We start from the raw sequence: 27,806 nt of genomic DNA, 5'->3' as shown, positions 1-27,806 counted from the left end.
TGTGCAGAGCTCAGGTAGCTTTCAATCAAATAGTGCTTGACGAATTGAGAGAACAAAGCAAAATCTTATTTTTCTATGACGAAATCATTAGAGAGGAGATGGGGATGTTAAAGGTCAAAGAATATTTTGAATAGTCTAAAAGAAAATTAATCAACTATATCACAGAGCCCCTGGGGGCACAACTGCTGACCAAAAGGTCGGCGGTTTGAATCTAAGGAGCAGGATGAGCTCCCGTCTGTTTGCTCCAGCTTCCCATGCGGGGACATGAGAAAAGCCTCCCAAAGGATGGTAAAACATCCAGGCGTTCCCTGAGCAACGTCCTTGCAGAAAGCCAATTCTCTCACACCAGAAGCAGCTTGCAGTTTCTCAAGTTGCTCCTGACATGAAAAAAAAAGACCTGTATCATAAGATTATAATGTGGTCAAACAGAAAGATATACTGTATTGCCAAAAGAAGGAAAGAAAAAGGAAGAAGATCATGAAATGTGCAGACTAAACGAGGAATCTACAATCATACTACATGAGAACGAATGTGAAAACGGCAGGGATTGCATAACCTCAACATTAGTCAAAGAACTCAATAAGCAGAAGGACAAAGATCATGCTATTATGCCTGAAAACGTTGGAAGTATGAAAATAATGAGTGAGAAAGTTGAGAGCTGTGATGCAACTAGGAATGAGACTGGGAGAAAGTACTGACAGTGTATCAGGGAAGAAGATGAACTCAAGAAGGGGAAGGTTGTGGAAAACCATATTTAAAATATAATATGCATTGTTAAATGTGAGGCGTTTGTTTCAATCTGTATTTTGCCATTTTTTGGGGATGGCACAATCAAGATTAAGGTATATTGAAATTAAAATGAGTGAAATGGCTCTGATGTAGGATTCATTTTTTCCTCACCTGAATTCTTAAGAGAATTTTACTGAAATTTCTTTTAATTTAATGAAGTATATGAAACCTTTATGTCAGGATTATATTATGGGGAATGGAATTATATAATGGGGATAATGCATTTCAGCCACAGAAAGTGCATCTGAGTAATGCTATCGGATTAACAGATAATAGATGTGTTAAATTGTTAATTTTCAGGCTTAAGTATCAAATCACAGGATTATATGAATTTTGAGGAATGAAGGATTATTTTTATCCAAATAGAAGTAATCATTATCACCAATTATTATGGATAGATATTGGAGAGCTGATTTTCTATGAACCTTCTATAAGTTAACTATTTAGCATTTTAAATTATATTCCAGACACATGTAAACAAACTGATAGGTTATTAAAAGACATGCAGCTTTATTTATATTTAAGATGGAGAAGGCTTGATTAATAGCTATAGAAAATATTACTCTCTTGTTATTCTTCCTTTTTTCTCCTATCTATTCCTTAAATTATGTAGATTGTTTCAAAAACATTTGGAAGGCTGTGAAATTCTTATCCTTGCTATAGTATAAATGGGAAATTAAACAAATGCACTGCAACAGAAACAATGCTTCACATCACTATTGAAATCTTTTAAACGCCCCTTTTCAAAATTCCAAGTGATTCAAGGACGTTATTTCATCAAAACAACAACAAAGTTATGTTGATTTAGTTCTAAAGCCAAACTCTTCTACTTATAAAGACTTCTGAAATGAAGGAGACCTGCATCCAAAACTGTATGTTATTTCTAGCACCCACTTTCTGAATATCAAATATTGTTTGAATACTGTTTAGCTGGTATTGCACCACCGTCGTGACATCTGTCGGAAAGTAGCAGCCAGTAATGAAAGGACCAAGGCATTGACATCTTTGGCCCATCCTCTGTTCGGATATCAGCCAGCATCCCAACACCTTAAATCAGGCATGGGCAAACTTCGGCCCTCCATATTTCCTCATATTGCACTTTCCCCCACCTTATTGAAAGTCTAATTCCACTTTTCGGTCCCCTACGAGCTCCTCCCCCACAAATATACCTTTTTCATTGCTATCTCATCTAGAGTTTTATTATTATGTTGTGCATTTGGCCAGCCCAAATGTTTGATTTTTCCATTATGTTATTTTGTACTGTTTATTTTACTTGATTGGTTTATTTTACTGTGATGTTTTTTTGTTGTTTATATTTTATGTTGCTATAATGTATCGCTGTGCTTGGCCTCATGTAAGCCACTCTGTGTCCCCTTTGGGGAGATGGTGGCGGGGTATAAATAAAGATGATGATAATGATTATTATTGTTATGTGCTTTGGACTTCAACTCCCACCATTCATAACAGCTTCAGGTCCTTTCCCTTTCCCCCTCAGCTGCTTACCGGCTGTTAGGAATGGTAGGAGTTGGAAGTCCAAAATACCTGGAGGGCCAGAGTTTGCCCATGGGTGCCTTAAATCAAGAAATAGCTTCCTAAGATCTACAAACATACTCGCAGGAACACCTCAGCAAGCGAGAGTTCAAAAGGGGCAGGGTAAAACCCAGAACCTCGGTCAGTGGCTGAGACTGGATGAGAAACTCCCTCCTGGGCACACAGAAGGCTGGGCGACTTGGAAGGCACTCAACAGACTGCACTCCATCACCTTAAGATGTAGAGTCAACCTTAAGAAATGGGGCTACAAAGTGGAGTCCACGACATGCAAGTGTGTAGAAGAGCAAACTACAGATCACTTACTACAATTCAATCTGAGCCCTGCCACATGCACCTTTTTATAGCGACACCGGAGGCACTCCATGTGGCCAGCTTCTGGTCAAAGGAAATTTAGTATAATGCCAAGTTTCTAACTGTTTGTGTGTGTGTGTGTGTGTGTGTGTGTGTGTGTGTGTGTAGGCAGGGGAGGCTCAACCCATTATGCAAAGTAAGCATTTGCAGTATACTTGATTTTGCCCAGGGGTGCTCTTGAGGCGCTCTTGGGGGAAAATAGACCTTGACATATGCGAGTTGTAGTTACTGGGATGTATAGTTCACCTACAATCAAAGACCATTCTGAACTCTACCAATGATTGAATTGAACCAAATATGGCACACAGAACTCCCACGACAAACAGAATATATATATCAGTGATTGGTTGGGAGGGGGGGGGGAGCGCGCCAAAAGTACTGTATATATACACACACACACACTGTATTCTCAATTTGCTTCTGACATGATAAATAAACAAAATCCAAAAACGTGCTCATTTTGTAGTATACTGTTTTACTTTCACTTTATGATCTCCAGAACATTAAAAAGTCAGCTTTCAAGCTTCAGCTGGAAGAAGCCTACTTCATAACTTCAAGCAAGCAACAACCACTTTTAAAGTTTTGCAAACAGTGCATTTTAAAGCTGGCGTGTATTCTTTGATTGTTCTGTGTTGTCAAAAACAAGTAACTCCGGCAACAGAACCAAACAAAATCAGTATCCACATTGACCTTCTCTTTTAAAAATGTTCCAACTATCTGGGAGGCCACTAAGTAGCAGCATCTGGGATACAAATAAAGCTCTCGCTCTGAAAATGAAAACTCTTTGGTATCAAAGAAACAGCATTACATTCTAGATCCTTTGGCATATTGTTTCTATAGAAGTCTAATTCCCAAAACAGCCCTCGTTTAGAAAAATACACTCCCCTTCCTTAAAGTGGGCTGCATTTTAATGCACGTTGGTTCACTGTTCCAAATGCAGAAGAATACATCCCAGTGTCAAAAGGATTGAGCAACTTTCTGACAGTGGCACCAGAATAAAGGGCCTGAGGCTGTTAGGAATGGTGGGAGTTGAAGTCCAAAGCACCCGGAGGGCCCAAGTTTGCCCATTCTTGCACTAGAAGTGCAAGGCAATTTAAGAAACTACTTCAGCTCTTTCATATGATGCCAGTTTAAGAGCTGGCAAGGGTAGCTCAATGTTGACGCTTAGCATCCCAGCTTCAAATTCCCCCCATTTTTGAACAAGTGACTAGTTTAGGACCCGGCAAAGGCAGCTCAATACTGAAAACTAGCATTATAGTTTTACATTTCCCCCACTCTGTTTACCAATTACTAGTTGAGGACCTGAAAAGCTTTACATTTTCCCAGTTTTTGCACAAGCTACCAGTTTAGGAGCGAGCAAGGTCAACACCATATTGAGACCCAGCATCAAAAGTTGACATTCCCCCCAGAATTTGCGGGAGTTGCTAGTTTAGGATCTGGCAAACGCAGCTCAGTTCCAAAACCTGGCATCTTTGTCGTAGGCTTGCTCTGTTTTTGTGAATTACCAGTGGAGGAGCTGTCAAGGGCAGCTCAATGTGGAAACCTGCCATCACAGCTTGACAGTTCCCCCAGATTTAGCAAGAATTCAGTTTAGGACAGCATTTCTCAACCTGGGGGTCAAGATCCCAGGGGGAGGGGTTCACGACAGGGTGTCAGAGGGGTTGCCAAAGACCATCAAAAAATAACATTTTTTGTTGGTCATGGGATTCTGTGTGAGAAGTTTTGCCCTATTCTCTCATTGATAGGGTTCAGAATGCTCTTTGATTGTAGGTAAACCATAAATCCCAGGAACTACAACTCCTAAATATCAAGGTCTATTTTCCCCAAACTGCACCAGTGTTCACATTTGGGCATATTGAGTATTTGTGCCAAGTTTGGTCCAGATTCATTATTGTTTGAGTCCACAGTGTTCTCTGGATGTAGGTGAACTACAACTCCCAAAACTCAAGGTCAATCCCACCAAATCCTTCCAGTATTTTCTGTTGGTCTTGGGAGTTCTGTGTGCCAAGTTTGGTTCAACTTCATTGTTGGTGGAGTACAGAATGTCCTTTGATTATAAAGTAACTATAAATCCATGCAACTGCAACTCCCAAATGATGAAATCAACTCCCCCCCCCCCCCTGCAACCTCGCCAGTATTCAAATTTGGGCATATTGGATATCTGTGCCAAATTTGGTCCACTGAATGAAAGCACATCCCACATATCAGATATTTACATTATGATTCATAACAGTAGCAAAATCATAGTTCTGAAGTAGCAATAAAAATGATGTTATGGTTGGGGGTCACCACAACAAGGGGTCGTGACATTAGGAAGGTTGAGAAACACTGATTTAAGAGCAAGCAAGGACAACTCATTATTAGAGCCTGGTATTATGGCTGAACATTTCCCTCCAGTTTTAGTAGGAGATACTAATAATGCAGCTGGCAAGGGCAGCTCAATCCTGAAACCTGCTGTGGGCAGCACAATGTTGAAACCAAGCATCATAGCTTTGCATTCTCTCCCCCCCCCCCCTTTCTAGTTTTGGCAAGTTTAAGAGTCAATGAAGGCAGTTCAGTGATGAAACCTGGCATCAGAGCTTGACATCCTTTTGAACCTGGCAAGGGCGACTCAACATTGAAGGCTGTAATCACCGCTTGGCATCTCCTTTCCATCCTCATCTCCCTGCAGCTCCAAAAATGTTGTTTTATGCAACTTCCAAACACACACAGGCACAGCACATCCACAGAAACCTACCTTGTGAAGGGCTTTTCCCCCTCCAAAGTGTCAAATGGGGGGTGAGGGGGGAGAGAGAAGAAGAAGGGTTGTTGGGTTCCTTGCCTCTCCAAACTCAATCTCAGGGCATTGCTGAGCGCCCAAGTCACCTTCTCCTTTCCCTCCTCGCCTCCAAAAAGCCAATGCCGCCCCTCCTGCACCAGCAACACCTCCTCCTCCTCCTCCTCCTCCTCTTCTTCCTCTGCAAGGCTTATCGCGAGAAGCAGCCGCAGAGGCACAGATAAAAGGACTTGGAAGGGGACACAAGCCTGTCGCTTTAGCCAAAAAGGGCTCTGGAATGGAGAGGTCGGTGCAAAAGGAGGAAAACTAAGCCCTGGCTCTCTCGGTGGGGCGCCCCCGCGCGGCAAAGGGTCCCCTCCACAGTGTGCCGCTTATAGGAAGGAGCCCTTGCTCTCTCTGTGTGTGTGTCCAAGGGCGAGAAGCAGCAGAAAAGAAATCGGATCCTGCCCTCCCCGCGCCCTTCTCTGAAACTGCCGCCCGGTTTAGCCTACGAAGTGCTTTCCTGGGTCCTAAAGGGTGCATCTACAACAGGCATGGGCAAGCTTGGACCCTCTAGGGCAGCGTTTTTCACTCTGGGGGTCATGAGGGGGGTGTCAGAGGGTCACCAAAGACCATCAGAAAACACAGTACTCTCTGAATGTGGGTGAACTACAACTCCAAGCCTCAAGGTCAATGCCCACCAAATCCAGTATTTTCTGTTGTTCATGAGAGTTCTGTGTGGGAAGTTTGGCCCAATTCTATCACTGGAGTTCAGAATGATCTTTGATTGTAGGTGAACTATAAATCCCAGCAACTACAACTCCCAAATGTCAAGCTCTGTTTTTCCCCAAACTCCACCTGTGTTCACGCTTGGGCATATTGAGTATTTGTGCCAAGTTTGGTCCAGATCTATCATTGCTTGAGTCCACAGTGCTCTCCGGATATAGATGAACTACAACTCCAAAACTCAAGGTCAATGCACACCAAACCCATCCAGTATTTTCTGTCGTGCCAAGTTTGGTTCAATTCCATTGTTGGTGGAGCTCAGAATGCTCTTTGATTGTAGTTGAAGTATAAATCCCAGCAACTACAACTCCCAAATGATAAAATCAATCCCTCCCCAACTCTACCGATATTCAAACTTGGGCGTATTGGGTATTTGTGCCAAATTTGGTCCAATGAATGAAAATGCATCCTGCATATCAGATATTTACATGACGATTCGTAAGAGTAACAAAATGACAGTTATGAAATAGCAACGAAAATAATTGATCCCCAACCATAAAATTATTTTCATTGCTATCTCATAACTAATTTTGCTACTGCTATGAATTGTAATGTAAATATCTGATATGCAGGATGTATTTTCATTCACTGGACCAAATATGGCACAAATAACTGATACGCCCAAATTTGAACACTGGTGGAGTTTGGGAAAAATAGACCTTGATATTTGGGATTTATAGTTGCTGGGATTTATAGTTCAACTACAATCAAAGAGCATTCTGAACCCCACCAACAATGAAATTGGGCCAAACTTTCCACACAGAACTCTCATGAACAACAGAAAATACTGGATTTGGTGGGCATTGACCTTGAGGCTTGGAGTTGTAGTTCACCCACATTCAGAGAGTACTGTGGACTCAAACAATGATGGATCTGGACCAACTTGGTACTAATACTCGATATACCTAAATGTGAACAATGGTGGAGTTTGGGGAAAATAGACCTTGACATTTGGGAGTTGTAGTTGCTGGGATTTATAGTTCACCTACAATTAAAGAGAATTCTGAACACCACCAACAATGGAAATGCACCTCACTTGGCACACAGATCTCCCATGAACAAACAGAAAATACTGGAAGGGTTTGGTGGGCATTGACCTTGAGTTTTGGAGTTGTAGTTTACCTACATCCAGAGAGCACTGTGAACTCAAACAATGATGAATCTGGACCAAACTTGGCACAAATACTCAATATGACCAAATGTGAACACTAGTGGGGTTAGGGTTAGGGTTGGGGTTGATAACAAGATAAACATGAGCCAACAATGTCATGTGACAGCTAAAAAAAGCCAATGGGATTTTGGCCGGCATCAGTAAGAGTCTAGTGTCTAAATCCAGGGAAGTCTTGCTACCCCTCTATTCTGCCTTGGTCAGACCACACCTGGAATACTGTGTCCAATTCTGGGGATAGCAATTGAAGGGAGATGTTGATAAGCTGGAATGTGTTCAGAGGAGGGCAATGTTTACCCTTCAGATGAGAAGGCTGGGAAGAGACATGATGGCCACGTATAAATATGTGAGGGAAAGTCATAGGAAAGAGGGAGCAAGCTTGTTTTCTGCTCCCTTGTAGACTAAGACACGGAACAATGGCTTCAAACTACAGAAAAGGAGATTCCACCTGAACATTAGAAAGAACTTCCTAACAGCGAGAGCTGTTCAGCAGTGGAACTCTCTGCCCTGGAGTGTGGTGGTGGCTCTTTCTTTGAAGGCTTTTAAAAAAAGGCTGGATGGCCATCTGTCGTGTATGCTTTGAATGCAATTTTCCTGCTTCTTGGCAGGGGGTTGGATTGGATGGCCCACAAGGTCTCTTTCAACTCTATGATTCTAAGAAGCATTCTTCTACTTTAAGGAAAAACTGAATTCCAACCACCACTAGATGGTGAAACAAAACATATTATTTTGCTATCCACCTTTAATCTCAACACTGGATGGCCATCTATTGGGAGGGCTTTGATTAGGTGTTGCTGCATGGCAGGATGGGATTGGACTGGGTGGCCCTTGGGGTCTCTTCCAACTCTAATTTCCACATTTGCTTTTCGGAACGGAATTGAGATTTTTTTTCAATGGATACACATGAAGCTGTGGTGGCTTCATGAAAACAGCCCCAAGCTGCAGAGGAGGATTGGGGCAGTTGGAAAATCTTCTCAAGAGACCAGGGGTGCATGTACACTTAAAGAATGAATGCTGCTTAACACTACTTTAACTACCATGGAATCATGGGAGTTGTAGTTTCGTGATACACCAGCATTCTTTGGCAGAGAAGGCTAAGAACCTTGTTAAACTACAACTCCCATTAATCTACAGAATTGGTCCGTAGAAGTTAAAGAGGTGTCAAACTGCATTATTTCTACAGAAAAGTACATCTCTCTTGTAATGTAGCATGACAATATCACGACAAAGTGATTTTCAAAAGATGGTACTTGGCATCCCTACAGCATCCTCAGACCAGGAAAAGATGGAGCAGCTGCATGAAGTTCTTATCAGTTGGCACAGCTGCCCCATCAGAAAAGAAGCTGGCAGTCTTACAGTCCCTTATCTTTCTAAGTAAGTGTGGTGGAGTCTGCTTCTTTGGAGGCTTTTAAACAGAGGCTGGACAGCCATCTGTTGGGGGTGCTTTGAATGTGATTTTCTTGGCAGGGGGTTGGACTGGAAGACCCACGAGGTCTCTTCCAACTCTATGATTCTAAAGCCTGGTCTGCAACTTCCAAACCCTCTCAGGCGTCATAGCAATTGTTTGAAGTATTACTGGTATTACTGGGAACTGTAGCCTGAAAAAGAAACTTTCACAACATCTTTAAAAATAGGAGGATGTTCAAGTGAAGAGTTGCACTGTGATGATTTTGCACACCTAAGAAAAACTTATGACTTATGCCACACACTTGATCATTATATGTAGTCAGTGTTGCATTTCAATGCACACAATTCTTAGAAACATAGTGTAAGAGGATAAGCAGGACACCAAGTGTCCTCTTGGTGACGGAAATGCTTAAACACATTCCTGTACATGAGCGGCTGGGATTATGGATAGAGTTTAACAGTGTGAACAAGTTGATGATGGCAGGGCCAAAACAAATGAAGAATACAATGTGCCACAACCTGCTAAACAGAGGAGCATGCAAGTGAATGACAAGAGACAAAGCACAAGAGCGAGAGTACAGTTACATCACTTGACCCATGTACAAAACAATGATAGTATTTAGCAGCTCTGGGATGTTAACAAACACAATGTCAGATTTTAAAACTAAGCATATGCGAAATATTTTTTCTCATGTCTGAGAAAACGCAGTTTCACCATGGAATTGGAGCCCCCGGTGACACAGTGGGTTAAACCCCTGTGGTGACAGGACTGAAGACCAACAGGACTGCTGTTCGAATCCGGGGAGAGGGAGGATGAGCTCCCTCCATCAGCTCCAGCTCCTCACGCAGGGACATGAGAGAAGTCTCCCACTAGGATGATAAAACATCAGAACATCCAGGCGTCCCCCGGGTAACATCCTTGCAGATAGCCAATTCTCTCACACCAGAAGTTTTTCAAGTTGCTCCTGACATGACCAAAAAAACAAAAACAACCCACCCCCCCCCACCCCCACCCCCCCCCCCCCCCGCAAAAGAAAACCACGGAATGAGATAGCAGATCTTAGAAAACAGACACATATCACCTACACACAAATCATAGCCTTGGCACAATAAATTCTCACAAAACACCTACCTCCAATCCCAGCCATCTCCAGAAGCTATCCTCACCTTCATTGTCAAGAATACAATCTGTTTCCCTTTGCATAAGCTATTTATTTCTCCATTTACATTCCTCCCTCTTTATATGCTATCGCAAAGGAAACTCCATTTCTACTTGACTCAATTTCGGCTAATGCCTGAACTTGTGATCATGCCATTTTTAATACAAGGGCCATCTTGGCAGTAATATACACAGCTCCCTACCCTTCTGACAACTGCAATCTATCACTTCTCCATATACTTAAGACTTTAGAAACAAGTTGAGTCTGAGAGTGATTTCAGTAAACACCTTTGGCTGAGTATGAGAGACAGAGACAAAACAAGTCGCCATTCCTTTCCCCTCTTTTTCCCCATTCATACTTGATAACTGAAGGGAGTGGGAAGCAAGCTGAACAAAATGCCTCTCTGAGTCTCAGTGTGGGAGAAGTGTTTTAAAATAAATGAATGACCAACTTTTTAAAAGTGTTAAAACTGGAGACTACCCAGCCATAGCAAAGGCTGCCCAAAAGAGATTGATACTTCTCTAGAGAGCAGACAGAACAATTAATCTAAAATGGGCAATCGTTCCACCGCCAGAAGGCAAATGTGTGGTGCAGCTGACAGGAGGTTTCACACCACTGAATTATGGTGCTGTGGCTTCATTTTAACTGCCAGGGAAACATCCAATGCAATGTTGGATTTGCCATTTACAAAGCCAAAAAATGTTAAGTGTGTCACCAATCAGTTTGAGTCTCTATTGTGGAGAGAAAAACTGGGGTATAAAGAAATGTAATAACAAGAAACTACAAATCCTAGGACTTCACAGAATGCTGCCATGACATATTAGGTAGAATATAGCGCTGTAATTGTGCAAAATTCCCCAGGGTTCAAATCACCATTTGATCATGAAATTCACTAATGACCTGGGACAGGCATTGTACTTTCATTTAGACTACCACAACAGAGATGACCATGTTAAGCTGCTTAGAGGAAATGTAACAGTAAAGGTAAAAGCAAAGGTTTCCCCTTGACATTAAGTCTAGTCGTACCCAACAATGGGGGGTGGTGCTCATCTCAATTGCTAAGCCAAAGAGCTAGCGTTGTCCATAGACACCTCCAAGGTCATATGGCTGACATGACTGCATGGAGCACCATTATCTTCTCGCCAAGCGGTACCTATTGATCTACTCACATTTGCATATTTTCTAAATAGGTTCGCAGAAGTTGGGGTTAACTGTGGGAGCTCACCCTACTCCCCAGATTCAAACAGCCAACCTTTTGGTCAGCAAATTCAGCAGCTCAGCGCTTTAACCCACTGCGCCACCTGGGGGTCCAAAATGTAACAGTATATCCATAAAATATTCTCTATTGTGGCATTTTGGTTATGGGACCTCATCTATACAAAGCACCTGAAACACAGGGAGAGGTGATCCAAATTTGCATAGGAACAATCTCTGCAAAGTGGAATCTTTTAAAAAGTGTGAAACAGCTGCTTGAATAAAGTTGAGAAATGTACTAAAAGTAGTTATCAGTGTAATTCAACTGTAATAGTCTGTACATGTCCACATCTCCCTCCATTAAGAATGAATGTTCATTGGCTATCCTCAAGTACAGGCACAAAGCTTCCACTAAACATAACTTGAATGCTTTTTTTCGTGTCAGGAGCAGCTTGAGAAATTGCAAGTCGCTTCTGTTGTGAGAGAATTGTCTGCCTGCAAGGATATCACCCAGGGGATGTCCGGATGTTTTGATGTTTTATCATCCTTGTGGGGGGCTTCTCTCATGTCCCCGCATGAGGAGCTGGAGCCGATAGAGGAAACTCATCCGCGCTCTCCCCAGTTTCAAACCTGCGACCTGTCCGTTTTCAGTCCTGCCTGCACAAGGGTTGAACCCATTGCGCCACCGGGGGCTCCATTGGATGCTGTTGTCGAAGTTAGTAACTGAAATGTTGGCAACTGAAATGGGGTACCCACACCCAACAAAGTGAGATGAAGAAGATACAAACTAAAAAGCAGGGTAGAACATAACGTTTTCATGAAGAACTATAGACAACATCTGCTGGCACAAGCTAAACCTGAACTTTACTGTTCACTTCTGCTATCTAGTGCCTCACCAAACTACACGCAGTCCCCCAGGTTTTGAACAAAATAGGTTCTGTAGCTTTGTTCTCAAATTACATTTGTATGTACGTTGGAACAGGTACATATTTTAAGCATTACTCCAGCCATATACATATATAAGCTTTGGATAACACAAGAAAGGGTCAACACCCCTGTGGTGTTTGTTTTATTGTCTATTCAGAAGATTTCACCTCACTTTCTGTCCCTGTGATAATAGGATTGTGAAAGATTTGACTTGGCAATAAAGCTTCAATGGAAACACCTCTCCCCTATGATAACTCTTTCAGGAGTGATTTTCCCTTCCAAGGGGTAGATTTCACTTCTTGTTGTCTCAGCCCCGTTCTTGTTTGTAAGTTGAATGTTTGTAACTCAGAGACTGCCTGTACAAATCCTAAAATTTTACAGAATTCTGCCCTTGAACATTACAGAGCACTTGTTGGCATTTCCAATGTTTCCCTGGGAAATAGGTGGTGTATACAAGAGCAACAAAAAAAGTGAATGGTAGTGTTGACATAAATCCATCCCAATGACATTTCTGTGATTTCTTTTCTTAACAAGATGGAATAACGTGGTTTCAGAATGAGATTACCTATAAGACATGTTGATAGCTAACTGCACCAGCTGATTTAGGATAGTTAATAAAAACCAAGCTTGTATTTTGTTACCAAAAGAATAAGAATAAAAATACAAACCTGTACTTCATTACCAAATGAATAACAGGACTATTGCTTTTGAAAGAGGGAAATAAACTCCTAATGTTTCCTCGTGCATTCACACAATTTAATGACATCATATCACTTGCATCCATAGCAAGATTATATTTTTAACAATTTAGTACCTCTTGGACTACTCATAGTCACTGGCATGGTGAATCTCCTCTAAGTTTTAGTCCAAACTTAAAAGGGGCTACTGAAACTTGTAAAGCTGTTTTGAGAATAGAGTCCAACACAATAGAGAGCAATAGGAAAGTTCAGAGTAAACTCTGAGTAGCTTCACCATCACACTTACCATATATGAAAGTCACAAATTCCCACAACTCAAATTATAAAACAGAACTTAGCATTTAAAAAGAAAATAAATGTTGTCTCCTAGAAAACTCTTGTTCCCAGATTAATTTTATAATGTGTGACTATTAACTGGGTCCCTCTTCATATAATTTTGTAGTTGTGAACTGTTCACCGGACTTGCAGAGGTTTGGTTCCAGGATCCACTGTGGATACCAAAATCCGTGGGTGCTTAAGTCCCATTATATACAGGCTAAGTTAAGGTTTAGTTATTAAGGTATGGATGATTAAATCCATGGATACAGAGGGCAAGCTGTATTTATTTATTTACCACATTTATATCCTGCCCTTCTTATGCCAAAGGGGACTCAGGGCGCCTCACAGCAAAGGCACAATTCGATGCCTTGAGTACATATAAAAATAAAACAACATATACTTTAAAATCACATAATTAAAACATATCACTTAAAATAACTACTTAAAATCACAAAAGCACATTCCAGGAGCCATTCCAATTGTCATTTGCATTATTCATTATTGCACTGAGATATCATTATTGCACTCATGCAAACGCTTGGTCCCACAACCAGAATTTAACTTTCTTCCTGAAGGTCAGAAGGGAGGAAGTCCCATAGTTTCCCTGGGGAGGGAGTTCCATAGTCGAGGGGCCATCACTGAGAAGGCCCTGTCTCTTGTCCTCACCAGTTGTGCCTTTGAGGGGGGTGGGATCGAGAGCAGGTCCTGCCTGGATAATCTTAACTTCCGAGATGGTTTATAGGGGGAAATATGTTTGGACAGGTAAGCCAGGTCAGAACTGTTGAGGCTTTATACGCTAAAGCCAGCACTTTGAATTGTGTTACACTCTATCTCCTTCTACTATAAACTAAAGACAAAACAACAATAAAATACCTCAAATGCAAAAAACTAACACTATACACAGGCACCTAAACTATTCTACTACGCCCAACAAAAATACATAAAATTAACTGCCTATCCTACAACTCCATGATCTAAATCTGTAAAAACTGTTAAACTTCTCTGTATAATTACTTTTCTTGTGACTAAAATGAGAAATTTATCCACATATATCACTCTTCACATACTTCAAATATCAATTTGGCAAAGAGTATGATTTGGACTGCATGCTTATCTAAAATGTTAAACAGTTGCAGATATATTTCCTAAGCACTGTCGCTAAAATTAGTCATATTCATCCCCTCCTCCCTCTTCATGCATTAATCTAACAAGTTATGCTCACAAGACACAAACTCACATTTTCATTAGTTTTGATTAATTTTTCAGCATATACAATAGGTTTACTGTGTAGATTGCTCTGTCATGTAGCTGGTGTCGCGAGTCACAGTCAGCACTGTGCAAGTCAACACAGTCAGCAACTCTTTTTTGCAAATCTCCTGATTTGCAAATACGAGTTGCTGAAGGAAATCTTCCCACCCCTCGAAAGCTGAACAAAAAGCTGAATAGAGCCTTCTTACTAAAAGAATGGTCAATTATTAATTTACAACATAATTATTTCCATTGCAATAACTTCTGAAGCCTTAGCAACTCATGCAACATAGTTTAGCATTCTATAATAATGCATCTGTTTTGAGTAAAAGAGTGCCTTGAAAACTTCAAAATATTTTGAGGTTTTTTTTTTTCTAACCTTGCATCATACACCATTAAGATCCTATTGTTAAAATTGAATTCCTATTGGTTCAAGCAATTCGGATGTTTTCCCAAGCTGTATATTCACGCAAGATTAAATATACTGTTTGAATTCTTATAATTATTACTCATTCAAGCCAGTAATGAATAATCACTACTCAACCATGAGCTAAGGAAAGGAATTCATCCTCTGGAATCATTCAATTTAAACAGACAGAAAAACAACCATACTACTCATTTCCTGCTTTTTCTCCAGGACTCAGGGTAGCTTATAAAGATTCACACAGATGCAGCTTTAAAATAAATATAGAATTTTAAAAATATAATTGATCTCACCAAAGGATATGAATAAAACAGTGTCAATTATGTTCACTGTTCTCACTGCCAGTAAATAAGCCATGTAAGAATACCTACCCCTTCTTGTTTAGTGAAGAGTTTGAGGCAGTTACTAAGGGCTTCACAAGTTTCTCTTGACGTTTCAGATACTTCTTCAGCTTTCTTGAGAAATGAAGCTGGAACTCCTTTAAAAAAAGGTAAAAATACTTATGTGTTGCTATTTTCCCCCAACTTATTATTTGAAGTACAGAAGGCCTGCCTCACGCCTGGTGGTTTGGTTCCAAGAATAACAACAACAACAACAATTATTATTATTATTATTATTATTATTATTATTATTATGTGGATTTAAAGATCAGATGATCCATTGGAACTTGTGAGACAAATACCATCTGCCTGTGACAAAGAACTGGAGGGATCATAAGCATGAAAACGTTTAAGAAAACAAATATGTCAAATGGCTTTGGGACCTCCAAATTCAGACTGAAAGAGTTTTGGAGCATAATACTCCTGACCTCACAATTGTGTTAAATAACAAAGTATGGATCGTTGATGTTGCAATCCCAAGCGACAGCAGGATTGAAGAGAAACAACTGGAACGGCTGACATGATATGAAGATTTAAGGATCGAACTGCAAAGACTCTGGCACAAGCCAGAGAAGTGGTGATCAGCACACTGAGTGTAGTGCCTAAAGACCTTGGTTTGCACTTAAACACAATTGGCGCTGACAAAATTACCATCAGTCAGCTGCAAAAGGCCACCCTACTCAGATCTGCATGCATTATTCGCTGATACATCACACAGTCCTAGATACTTGGGAAGTGTCCGATGTGTGATCCAATACAACAGCCAGCAGAGTGACCTTGTTTGCTGTGTAGTAATCTTGTTGTGTTTCAAATAACAACAACAACAACAACACTTTATTTATATTCTGCCCTATCTCCTCAAGGGAGATATGCTTTGTGGATGCCGCAATATGTGGATGGTTGCACTCCATATTATTAAATGGAAGCAATATGCATTGGAAAAGCTTCGGTGCATCATACCACCATTGTATACATGGGATACAACAATCTGTAATCAGTGGAACTCATTTGCATATCCCCATGGTACACTGTACATACAAGCAAATAGATCAACTGCCTAACAGTAAATAGTTAAACTATTTCACAAATGTAAAATACAAACATTTCATCTGCTAAAGGATTTATTTGATACCTGTGACATGAGAAAAATAAATTTCTGATTTAGCCAGGTCAGCTCCATGTATAAGATACAGGCACATAAGGAAGCTGATAAGGAAGCTCATTTCTTTCTACTCCCCCTTTAACTCATTCTCTGTCTAGCTGGATGCTTCTGGAACATGGCCATACAGCCTGGAAAACTCACAGCAACCCAGTGATTCTGGCCACGAAAGCCTTCAACAATGCAAAAACTTTATTTTTGTAGGACACTCTGCAGCACATTTTGCTATAGTTTTTCAATGAATATCTCATAGTCTCAAACAATTCAACATAGTTTGCGGCAGCCAGAAAAAACAAAGTTTCTGGAGTATAACAACTACTTTCAAAGAAAGTACTGTGCAATTAACCAGGAAATAACACTTTTAAACCAGAAACATATTTTTAAACCAGAAACATAATCAATAACATTGCACAGTTTATGAAATACTTGTCAATGTTGCTTCCCTAAAAGAACCACTGCAATTACACAAAGCCAGTATGTTTACACATTAATGCTAATGTTGTCGATGCTACCCTTTTCCCGTATTTGTCACAAGTTAGTGGCATATAATTTAGATTTCCCTCAAAGTTAAATTGCAATCAAATGTATTGGTTACACTATTTATATCAACTGGAATGCAGAAGAATGAAAGTTCCACTGAGAATGAGCTTGGTAAACTTAGAAAGCTATATGGACAACTTTGAGCAAAACGGCAATGCATGTACATATAGTGGAAAATTAGTGAAGAATAGAATCCATAAGCATGTGGACAATTTCAACAGAAAGGAAGAAACCATGAAAATAAACAAAATCTGACTACCAGTATTAAAATAAACTCTAAAATTAAGACAATAAATAAAGAGCAAGACTCAAACAGGGGAATTCCTGACATTAAACAATCAGGACCAGCTAACACCTCCCAACAAAGGATTCCGCCAGGCAGCATTCAGCCAGGCTTTGAAGCTGCAAGACCATTTAATGCTAATCAAAATGTCCAATTGTAACATTCACATCTGCCTCAAACAGACAAGTTATTTTTCCCACCCTGGACATTCCACAGATATATAAATCCCACTTGCCCGGTTTCCAACAGACCTCACAACCTCTGAGGATGCCTGCCATAGATGTGAGTGAAACGTCAGGAGAGAATGCTTCTGGAACACGGCCATACAGCCCGGAAAACTCACAGCAACCAAAAAACAGACTCGTTTATTACTTTAATCTACTAGAATACAAGTATTTCAAAGCAGCCATAGTTCCATGCTGATTTTAAGAAATTACCTTCAGTTGTGTCATGTGACTTAATCACAGAGAGGAAACCAGAAATTTCTTTATCTAGCCTTTGTTGGCATGACTGCGCAATCTGAAACAAAAAATATGTATTTTAGTTAAATTTTTTTTTAAAAAACCAGCTATTTAGTATACCGTGCAAAATTGTCACATTTTTATGATTCATTGTTTACTTTGTAGTGTTTTCTAGCTATGGACAAATTCTTATTTAAGAGGACTTGCATCATAATAAACTTAGTGCCAAGAAAGGTAAGCCAATAGAAATATGTGATTGCACCTTCTAGTTCTCTAGCATAGTAATATATGAAGGCTTTTCAAATTTTCTGTGCTACTCAAAAGCTGGCATACTATTTTGGATACATTATAGCCTGACAGAAGAAAAATGCCATACCCTACATGTATCTTTTGAAACTCATGTGCTTCACTTCTCAATTGATTCAATTCCCAATAGACATAATTATTAGAATTGTATTGTTATTAACTAATACATTAAGCCCTAATATCGTGATAAAGATCACTTATGGTCTTTATTTATTTCCTGGAAAGTGATTTACAGAGTGATAGTAAAAACAACAGATGACATTACTTTCTGAGCTAAAGCTTTCTACTGTAGAAAGTGTCTTCCAGTGTTGTTGTTGTTGATTACTATTTGTATTTATATTTATACCCCACCTCTTCTCTCCCAAAGAGGCAAGTTTTGACAATAATGATATTTCTGAGGTGACCCAGCCAACACTCCAATTTCAAAGCATGAATTTTTTAGGAACTAGTGAATCAAGATATAGTCAGCAGTGTTACACATAGGTTGCCATGAAATAAACAATATGCTGGATCGTTACATGAGAAACTAGCTGCAACGATACAACAGGGCATAAAACCTGGCCCTGCTTAGAAATATACACATTCTATAGCTGTGTTTCTGAAAAGATCTGTGTGATATAAAGAAAGGTAAAGGGAATGGAAGAAAGAAGAAGACGACAACAGGAAACAAAGTGGTTTAAATTGTATAGAAGGAACAAATAAACTAGAGAGAAAGGGGAAGAGCATTCAAAGACGGATGCAAATGGGACAGTCAGGTGTAAATAGACATTATGTTAAAGAAGCCACCAATACACACACACAAATGTCCAGGAGACAAGTGAACTATGATGAAAGAACGTATATAAAAATATTAGAATATATGTATTTCATTTGGTGCACCCTTCTGTTAGTTACTTGAACTCTGCTAAGTACTCATTGCCTCTTCATGCATGTTAGATCTTGTAGATAATCTAGACCTGATGAAATAGTGAAACCATTACCCAAGAACCATTTTACAGTGCAATTTTATTCACTGCAACACAAGTCCACCACTATGGCCCTCATTCAGCTCTGCTTCAGTGTTATAATCTAGTCTAATAACATTTGGAAAATGGCATTCATAACATTTTGGAAAACACCACTTGGAGATCATAACTTTTAAAGAAAAGCATGACCTTTCAGAGAAGAGCCAAAAACCCTTTAGAGCATAATCTAGTGGTTTCAGTTGTTAGACTGAATAACCTATTATCTCTGATCTGTTAGGAAAACAGAGATTTGCCAGTGCATAAAAACAGCAGTGCTTCAGAAGTGTTTTTCAGTGCCCAAAAATACATACTCTCCCATAAAACAACTTGCATTATATCATGCACTCAAGAGACAAAAATAAAGTAGACTTGGATATAAATAACACATTTGGTTTACTCACAACCTTCATGTGTTCTGTATACACCGCTGCAAAACTTATCAGTCCAGTTTCAGATAATCTTGAGATTTTTCTCTGTGCCATCTAGCCAGGACATTTCTCTTATAACAATACAACTATTGACATATTGTCGAAGGCTTTCATGGCCAGAATCACTGGGTTGTTGTAGGTTTTTCGGGCTGTATGGCCATGTTCTAGAAGCATTCTCTCCTGACCTCAAAACCTCTGAGGATGCCTGCCATAGATACAGGTGAAACGCCAGGAGAGAATGCTTCTAGAACATGGCCATACAGCCCAAAAAACCTACAACAATCCAGCTATCAACATGTCACATAGTCAAAAGAAGAGAGAGGATGAGAGCATGTGGTCTGTAGCCCCTTTTATAACTTCTCAGGAACCGTAGAGTAAAGTTATCTGCATACTAGAACATATATATAAACAATAAGCAACAGGATCATAGATGAACATTATTAGAGAAGACTTAAAGAAGTCTGTCATTTCCAACACACCGTGAAATAAATGTGTGGCCCCTCAAATGTTATAAGGCTAGCGCTCCCAGAATTCCTTACCATTGGCTATACTGGCCAAAGCTGATGGGTCTTGCAGTGTAAGAACAATTGGAGGTATGCCAAAGTCCTGCCAACATTTAAGTAACCTTAGTATATACAACAATTCGTTGCCGACTCAATCAAAAGCAAAAACCCGTGTGACTTGACAGGAAGGAGAAAACGAGGTGTCAAATGGCATAGTTTTCTCCATCCTGTCAAGTCACATAGGTTGTTTTCTTCTGACCTCAGAAGCCTTGCCCCGGGCTCAATGTAACTTGCCCTCATTGTAATCCTGGAATGAGAACTGTAGCCAACTCACTTGTCTGTTTGATTTTCCCCCTTCTGAAAGTTGTTTTCGCTCTTATATCAATTGTATTTTGGATTTTTTTCACTAGTAAGGAGAAGACAAAATACTCCCGGTTTCAAGTAAAAACATATGGTAACCTTTGTTAGTATGTTAAGTTTGGCTGAGCTCATAGGAAAAAAAACTGGCATAAAGGAATTGGGGAAAAGAAAGATGGATGAACTTTTTCCATGTTTTAAAATCCTCATTTTCTTCTTGCTATATCCAATCCGCTCTACAGGTTCCCTCCCAGATTTTCCATTTGATTTTACAAAGCAATATACGTCATAATAAAGCATTTCTTAGAATCTAGTTTTAAAGAACTGATTTATTTATTCCTAGGTTTAAAGCAACAAGGGATGTCTTGGGACCCCTGTATTAGACCAGGGAATTAAGCAGCCTTTTAGGTGTTACTGAATATCAATTCCCATTAGTCCTATCTAATACAGACAATGGTGAAACATGCTGGGAATTGCAATCCAGCAGTTCCCATAGTCCCTTACTACGGGACACACAGAAAGGCAGCTTGCCCTTGAATTACAACTTCCTTTGCCTTTGGGATGCTTCTTCTGCTATTACAACATAGTATTTGCTTACACTTGCTTATTTATTTTAATGTCCAATATTAGTGTATCCTTCTTTGGTATGCTGTATGGATTCCTACAGTCAGTTTTCATTAAGCCTTACCTACTGTTACATATCCTAAAGTCAACTTAGAATTATCCCCAGCCGATGTTGGAAAGGTTTATTCAGAGGCAGTTTGACACCACTGCCTATCTCTATTTAGTGTGACTTGCCAAAAGCAGGTTTTCCTACTGAGAATTTGAACTTTCTGATCTTTCAGAATCCTAGTTCTGCACTCTCATAGGAGCCCCTGGTGATGCAATGGGTTAAACCCTCGTGCCAGCAGGACTGCTGACCAACAGATCAGCGGTTCGAATCCAGGAAGAGTAGATTGAGCTCCCTCTGTCAGCTCCATCCCATGCAGGGACATGAGAGAAGCCTCCCACAAGGATGGTAAAACATCAAACCACCAGGCGTCCCCTGGGCAACATCCTTGCATATGGCCAATTCTCTCACACCAGAAAGCGACTTGCAGTTTCTCAAGTCACTCCTGACATGAAAAAAGCCCTCTGGTATAGCTTTTTAAAACATTCTCATTACAGTAGCTATATTGATTTATATGCAGCAAAAGAAATAAACAACTGTGTCATCTTTAAAAGGAAAGAAATAATTATGGCATAAATTTTCATGGATCAGAGCCCCACAACTGTGGAATGGCCTGCCGAAAGAGATCCAACAGCAAAATGAGCTGTCAGAATTTAAAACAGAATTAAAGACCTATTACTTCTGGCAGGCCAACCTAGTCAACTCTGAATCACGAGTTTTGAGTTTACATTCCATTACTGTTATATGTTGATTTATTTAAGGTGGTTGGTGTATGTTTTAATTCTCTATGTATTTTATATTCATATGTTTTGACTCTGTTGTACTCCGCATCAAGCCATTAGGAGAGGGAGGTAACAAAGTTAATAACAACAATTCTGAATGTGTGAACTGCTATCTCAAGCTGCAGATATATATTTGGAGGTGGGAGGACGGGACGAAATGTACAAAGAACAGACAGTGGTCATGACATTACTTGACACAGACCATTCAGAATAAAACAGGTGTTGGTAGGAAATATTCTAACATTGGATAAGCTTGTTAATTACATGTGGGGTTCTTTTTACAGTCTTTAACCTGACTCAAGATAGAAGGCATTCTAATGAAGCAAATGAGCTCCCTCTCCTGGTCAGAAGCAGTAAAACACTAAAGTATAATTCCCACTTTTCTTTTCTGCTAAACCAGTGGCTCTCAACCTGGGGTCCCCAGATGTTTTTGGCCTTCAACTCCCAGAAATCCTAACAGCTGGTAAACTGGCTGGAATTTCTGGGAGTTGTAGGCCAAAAACATCTGGGGACCCCAGGTTGAGAACCACTGTGCTAAACGTAAAAAGTAACTGACTAAATGTAAAAAAAAAAAGATAAAATGTCAAACAGCCATTGTCAAAGTTTGTTCACTAGCCGCATGAACCCAGGGCCCTTCCACTCAGCCATATAACCCAGAATATCAAGGCAGGAAATCCAACAATATCTGCTTTGTACTGGAATATATGGCAGTGTGGACACAGATAACCCAGTTCAAAGCAAATTGTGTGGGATTTTCTGCCTTGATATTCTGGGCTATATGGCTGTGTGGAAGGGCGCTAAGTTGCTCTTGTTCTCCAAAATCCTGGAAACTCATTAAATTAATTGAGTTAAATTAAAATGAACTGAACTTTGCAAATGATGGTTTATTTGGTTCGGGACAGAAAAGTTCATGCTTTTGTAATGTTAACCAAAGAACATCTAAGGAAACACGAGTTTCATAAGAACTTTGGGCCCTTCCATACAGCCCTATAACCCAGAATATGAAGGCAAATAATCCACAATATCTGCTTAGAACTGGGTTATCTGAGTCCACACTGCCATATAACCCAGTTCAAAACAAATGTGGGATTAAATTCAGCTGTGTCTCCCCAATAACAGTTCTAGAAGCTTACAAAAGCAGCAATACAGTTTATCTATGTCCCTTAATATTTTTCTAAACAGGAAAAATGCTCATATTCAAAGGACACAGAAAATATGAAGTTCTATAAAAACTATATATTAAATCTGCAACATTCACACCTGCCTCCAATAGACAAGAGTACTTTCTCCCATCCTGGACATTCCACAGATACATAAACCCCAATAGATTAGTTCCCAACAGACCTCTCAACCTCCAAGAATGCCTGCCATAGCTGCAGGTGAAATGTCAGGAGATAATGCTTCTGGAACATGGCCATACAGCCTGGAAAACTCACAGGAATAATAATAATAACAATAATAATAAAACTTTATTTATATACAACCCAATGATTCCAGCCATGAAAGCCTCCAACAACATATTGAGAAATATCTTCCTGTATTTCTGTTGGAGAGGATACTTAGAAGTTATAGCTCACATTCTAGAGCTATGTACGGAGGATTATGAGTAGCTAATACACACATTAATATATTTATCTACTGACATTAAAAAGATAAGATGTTGCATCATCACAAAAATTTGGAGGAACATTAAGCATGGCTGGTTTAATCAAATTATAGCTTATTTGTGCTTCCAAGCCACCATGGTTTGTTTGAAAACAAATGAAAGTTCTAAGCCACAGTTTTGAGATGGTGTGTGAGTACGCATTACCTGTTTTAGCATTGCATCCCAATGAATATAAATAGGGGCTGGGAACTGTGTGGCCTTCCAAATGGTATCGGATCACAATTCCCAGTATTTTTCACCACTGCTATGCTGATTAGCACTTCTAAGAGTTTTACTTCAATAGTATCTGGAGAGTCATGTGATTTCTACCCTTAGCCTCTGACAAATGGAAGCTTCTTACTTTTAGTGAGTCCTGTAACTCAACAACTGATATTGTATCATCTTCTTCCTCATCGTCACTCAGTTGTTCTTGACTACAGTAGTGTGTGCTGTATGCCGAATGGTCTTCTATTGCCTGTATCCAGTTCTAGAAAAGGAAAGAGACCAAAAATATAGCATTGCTATCGTTTGTTTATTTAATTTATTTATATCTCATTTTTCTACTGAATAGGATGCACAGCAGCTGACAGTACAAATCAAAACAGAGCAGCTGAAACACAATGTGCAATTGAAAACTTTTTAAAAGTGGAATATACCATTAAGTGGTATATTCAATTAAAATACTATCTTTAAAATGTTAAAATTTAAAACACTTAAAAATACACAACACATATTAAAACAGCACACGTAGTTCAGTCAAGACTGAAGACACATTTGAATAAAAAGGCCTTTACCTGTCAGTGAAAAGGCAACAGAGAGAGACAGACTGAATGTCCTTTGTCTCTCTTCTGTGTTCTTACCAAATGAGCCTGGGAGTCTGATGGGATGGAAAGAAAGTCCTCTCCCAAATGTCATAAGACTCAGGCAGGCTTTCTGTTGACAGTTAACATCAATCGCACACTAATCTATACAACAGGATTGCTAAGTCTATTGTTTTGCTTTGCTTTCTAACAAGAAGCATCAATTTATGATGGCAGCACCATATAGACTTGAGTATAAGCTGACCTGAATATAAGCCGAGGCAATTAATTTTACCACAAAAAAACTGGGAAAATGTATTGACTCGAGTATAATTCGAGGGTGGGAAATGCAGCAGCTACTGGTAAATTTCAAAATGAAAATAGACACCAATAAAATTACGTTAATTGAGACATCAGTAGCTTAAATGTTTTTGAATATTTACACAAAACTGTAAATTAAGATAAGACTGCCCAACTCTGATCAAACCATTATTCTAACCTTCAACGTAAATGTGCTTATGTATCCTTCCAATAATAATAGAGTAAAATAATAAATGTAATAAAGATAATAGAGTAAAATAATAGAAATGTAATAATAATAACAATAATAATAATAGAGTAAAATAATATATGTAATAATAATAGAGTAAAATAATATATGTAATAATAATAGAGTAAAATAATATATGTAATAATAATAGAGTAAAATAATAAAGGTAATGATAACAATAAACATAGTAAAATAATAAATGCAATAGTAATAGAGTAAAATAATACATGTAATAATAAATAAAGTAAAATAATACATGTAATAATAACAATAAACAGAGTAAAGTAACAAATGTAATAAAAATAATAATAGAGTACAATAATGTAAATGTAATAATAATAATAAATAGAGTAAAATAATAACTGTAATAAAGATCATAACAATAACAGAGTAAAATAATAAATTACTTTGACTCAAGTATAAACCGAAGGGGGCTTTTTCAGCCTTAAAAAAGGGCTGGAAAAGTTGGCTTATACTCAAGTATATATGGTAATTATCTACTGCATCCTAAGAACCATCAACAACTCAGAACTTGAGACCCTTGTCAATCTACCACAAATTGCTTAGAGATCTATCAAAAGATTCCAATTTACTTTCTGGCATCAGAGGATGAATCCCAGTAGTTACCACCAACTAAGAGGGAGTGCAGAAAGTTAGCTAGTAATGGTTGAATTAGTGATGAGTTTAGGGCTGTTTAAGAATGGCTTTTTAAAAAATGGATCTCAAGAAAGGTTTCTTTAAACAACAGGGCATGAGACAAGCAGATCATAAGGCACTGCTTAATTAAACTTTATGGGACATCAACAATATACAAATGATCATATTCAAGCATAAAATGCTTTCTTCTTTTGTTCTTATAATTCCTTAGAACGATCTTTTAGAAAGCATGCTTTGATCGCATATGCTGCCATGCAATACATTTCATGTTAGGTTTCCACAATCTTCTACTAAAGGACTTGGGGAGGAATTACAAGGAAGTTAAGAAGGAAAAGTTAAAGACATTATGAGATGAGTAAATTAATTATTGTCAGAAAAAATAATTTTTTGTTGTTCAATGTGGAAATGCTTAAACTATTTTCTTCTGGCATATCAACTTCAGCCCTAGGAAATGTCACCTGTCAATTCCAAACTCCAATTCACACATTTAAATTGACTAGGAGTGATACGCACCTCTCTCGGTTGTTGCTGATTCGTCCTGGGAACTTTAAAACTGTGAACTGTATTATCAAAGCACTTGACAGAAAAGAGACAGCCATCTGAACCTTTAACCTTCAATAGAAAACAGAGTCAAGGAGGTTCGTCTGTTGAATAGAATTGCATACAAATCAAACCTTCAAAAGTGAATTATTTAAGTTCATCTTATTATCAAGATTCATAATTGGTCTGGATTCTGTTAACATTACTGCCACTGCATAGTTTATTTTATTATGCTTGTATTAAGTACTTATTTGCATATCACTCATATCTTGTAATGTGATTGATTTATATACAGTACATTTGTAAATGAAGCAATCTTGTGCTTGTGTTGAATTGTTACTGTTCAGTAGAGAGAAAGTGACAAAACTTCACAGTAAAACAGATTTTGTAAAACCAAAATAGAGTTATTTTATTTCCCACTTAAAGTGTATTGTCTTATCTATATATCCATATCCTCTCTGGAACAAAGAGAGAGAGAGAAAATGATATTTTAATGTCATCTAGGAGATATATTTTCCAAAGATCTGTTCTAAACTGCAAAGGCACCTCAAGAAACCCAAGTAACAGTATCACCAAAATAACATGCTTAATTTTGCATACTGTACAGGCCACAGCATTTAATGCACACAAAAAGTTCGTAGCTGACATTTTACTGCGCCATTTATAATGTCTCTATTCATGTTCAACCCTTTGTTTCATCATGCAACAATATTCCAGGATATATCTGATTAAGAATTCTTAGATCCCTACGTGTAAACAATGGTATGAAGCCAACTTGTAGTTCCAACAAAAATTGTTCTATTATATCAATAGATATAATAGAACTTGGTTGACTTACAATTGATTGAAACTAGAAATGTGATTTGGCCATTGTTTAATTTAAAGCTGAAATGTGCATTATGCATCAAAATGTGTTTTAAGTATGAACACGATCTTTAGAAAACTACAGAGTGTAGTATTCAATGTGTGATTGTTATTTTTCTTTAAACCAGACCGCTAAGAGATAAATTGTAAAGGAAGGATCATTAATAACTATGAGGAAAGTGGAAGTTGTGGTCTATCACCATCTATAAGGTCCCATGGTTCTACCACATTACAAAATATGTTGCACCATTTCTTATAAAATTTCAGGTGGCTCACAAATAATCAGAAAACAGTGGGTCATTGGACCTCTGTGGATACCAAAATTCATGGATGTTCCACCCATTGTATAGTAAATGAATCTGGATGTGGAGTCCACTGATATGGGCTGCCAATACATAACATGCAAGGGCAAAGAAATCAATGTATTGTCGAAGGCTTTCGGAATCGCTGGGTTGTTGTAGGTTTTTTCGGGCTATATGACCATGTTCTAGAGAAAATGCCTCTAGAACATGGCCATATAGCCCGAAAAAACCTACAACAACCCAGCAAAGAAATCATTTTGCTTCAGGTAAGTAATGTGTGCACTTAAATCAAGGAATCCACATTTAAACTTGAAAACACAACATCGTTTTTGCTTCCCCATATAACCAATATTTCTATGTTTGCTTACTGTGCAAATGGCTTGTGTTAGGTGTTTGCATCCTTGGCGGCGATTACTGTTACCAATATCAGCCCTTCCAAAAAAACAAATAAAAGGGTGAACAGGTAGTTTAATCATTATAGTAATTGATATTCTAGTCTCTGGAGTGAGATTCAATTTCACACTTACTGTTTTTGGTACCACGAGAGGACTCCGTGTTCCAGTACTACCCAATACGGTTTCCACCCAAAGAAACGTGAACTCTAAAAAAAGAAGAAATAATTCAGCTTCAGCAACTAATGTTTGCGTACTGAATTATAGCAAGTAGCAAGAAGCATCATTGAACAATGTGCTAAACATTATATGAAGCTATTTTTTCCTTATAGCTGCAAGTTTTGAAATTGTTTCTTGAAATCTGTATTTCCAAGTTTAGCCATTTTAGGCCCCTTCTACACTGCCAT

At 38.8% G+C, this 27,806-nt stretch overlaps 1 protein-coding gene across 6 annotated transcripts in view; it reads right to left on the bottom strand.

Moving 5' to 3' along the window:
* The window catches only part of OSBPL1A (oxysterol binding protein like 1A), a 119,437-nt gene that overhangs the window by 54,483 nt on the left and 37,148 nt on the right, over window positions 1–27,806 (bottom strand). For all 6 annotated transcript variants that reach the window (XM_060775178.2, XM_060775177.2, XM_060775181.2 and 3 more), the window contains 6 exons: window positions 27,535–27,608; window positions 27,376–27,439; window positions 25,815–25,913; window positions 23,656–23,781; window positions 17,576–17,657; window positions 15,148–15,254 (listed from right to left, as the gene is read on the bottom strand). In XM_060775178.2, the coding sequence (XP_060631161.2) occupies window positions 15,148–15,254; window positions 17,576–17,657; window positions 23,656–23,781; window positions 25,815–25,913; window positions 27,376–27,439; window positions 27,535–27,608 (552 nt within the window). The remainder of the gene's footprint in view (window positions 1–15,147; window positions 15,255–17,575; window positions 17,658–23,655; window positions 23,782–25,814; window positions 25,914–27,375; window positions 27,440–27,534; window positions 27,609–27,806) is intronic.

The sequence above is a fragment of the Anolis sagrei genome, chromosome 4 (assembly GCF_037176765.1).
Source record: "Anolis sagrei isolate rAnoSag1 chromosome 4, rAnoSag1.mat, whole genome shotgun sequence".
Classification (NCBI taxonomy): Eukaryota; Metazoa; Chordata; class Lepidosauria; order Squamata; family Dactyloidae; genus Anolis; species Anolis sagrei.
This window is presented reverse-complemented; position numbering and strand designations above follow the sequence as displayed.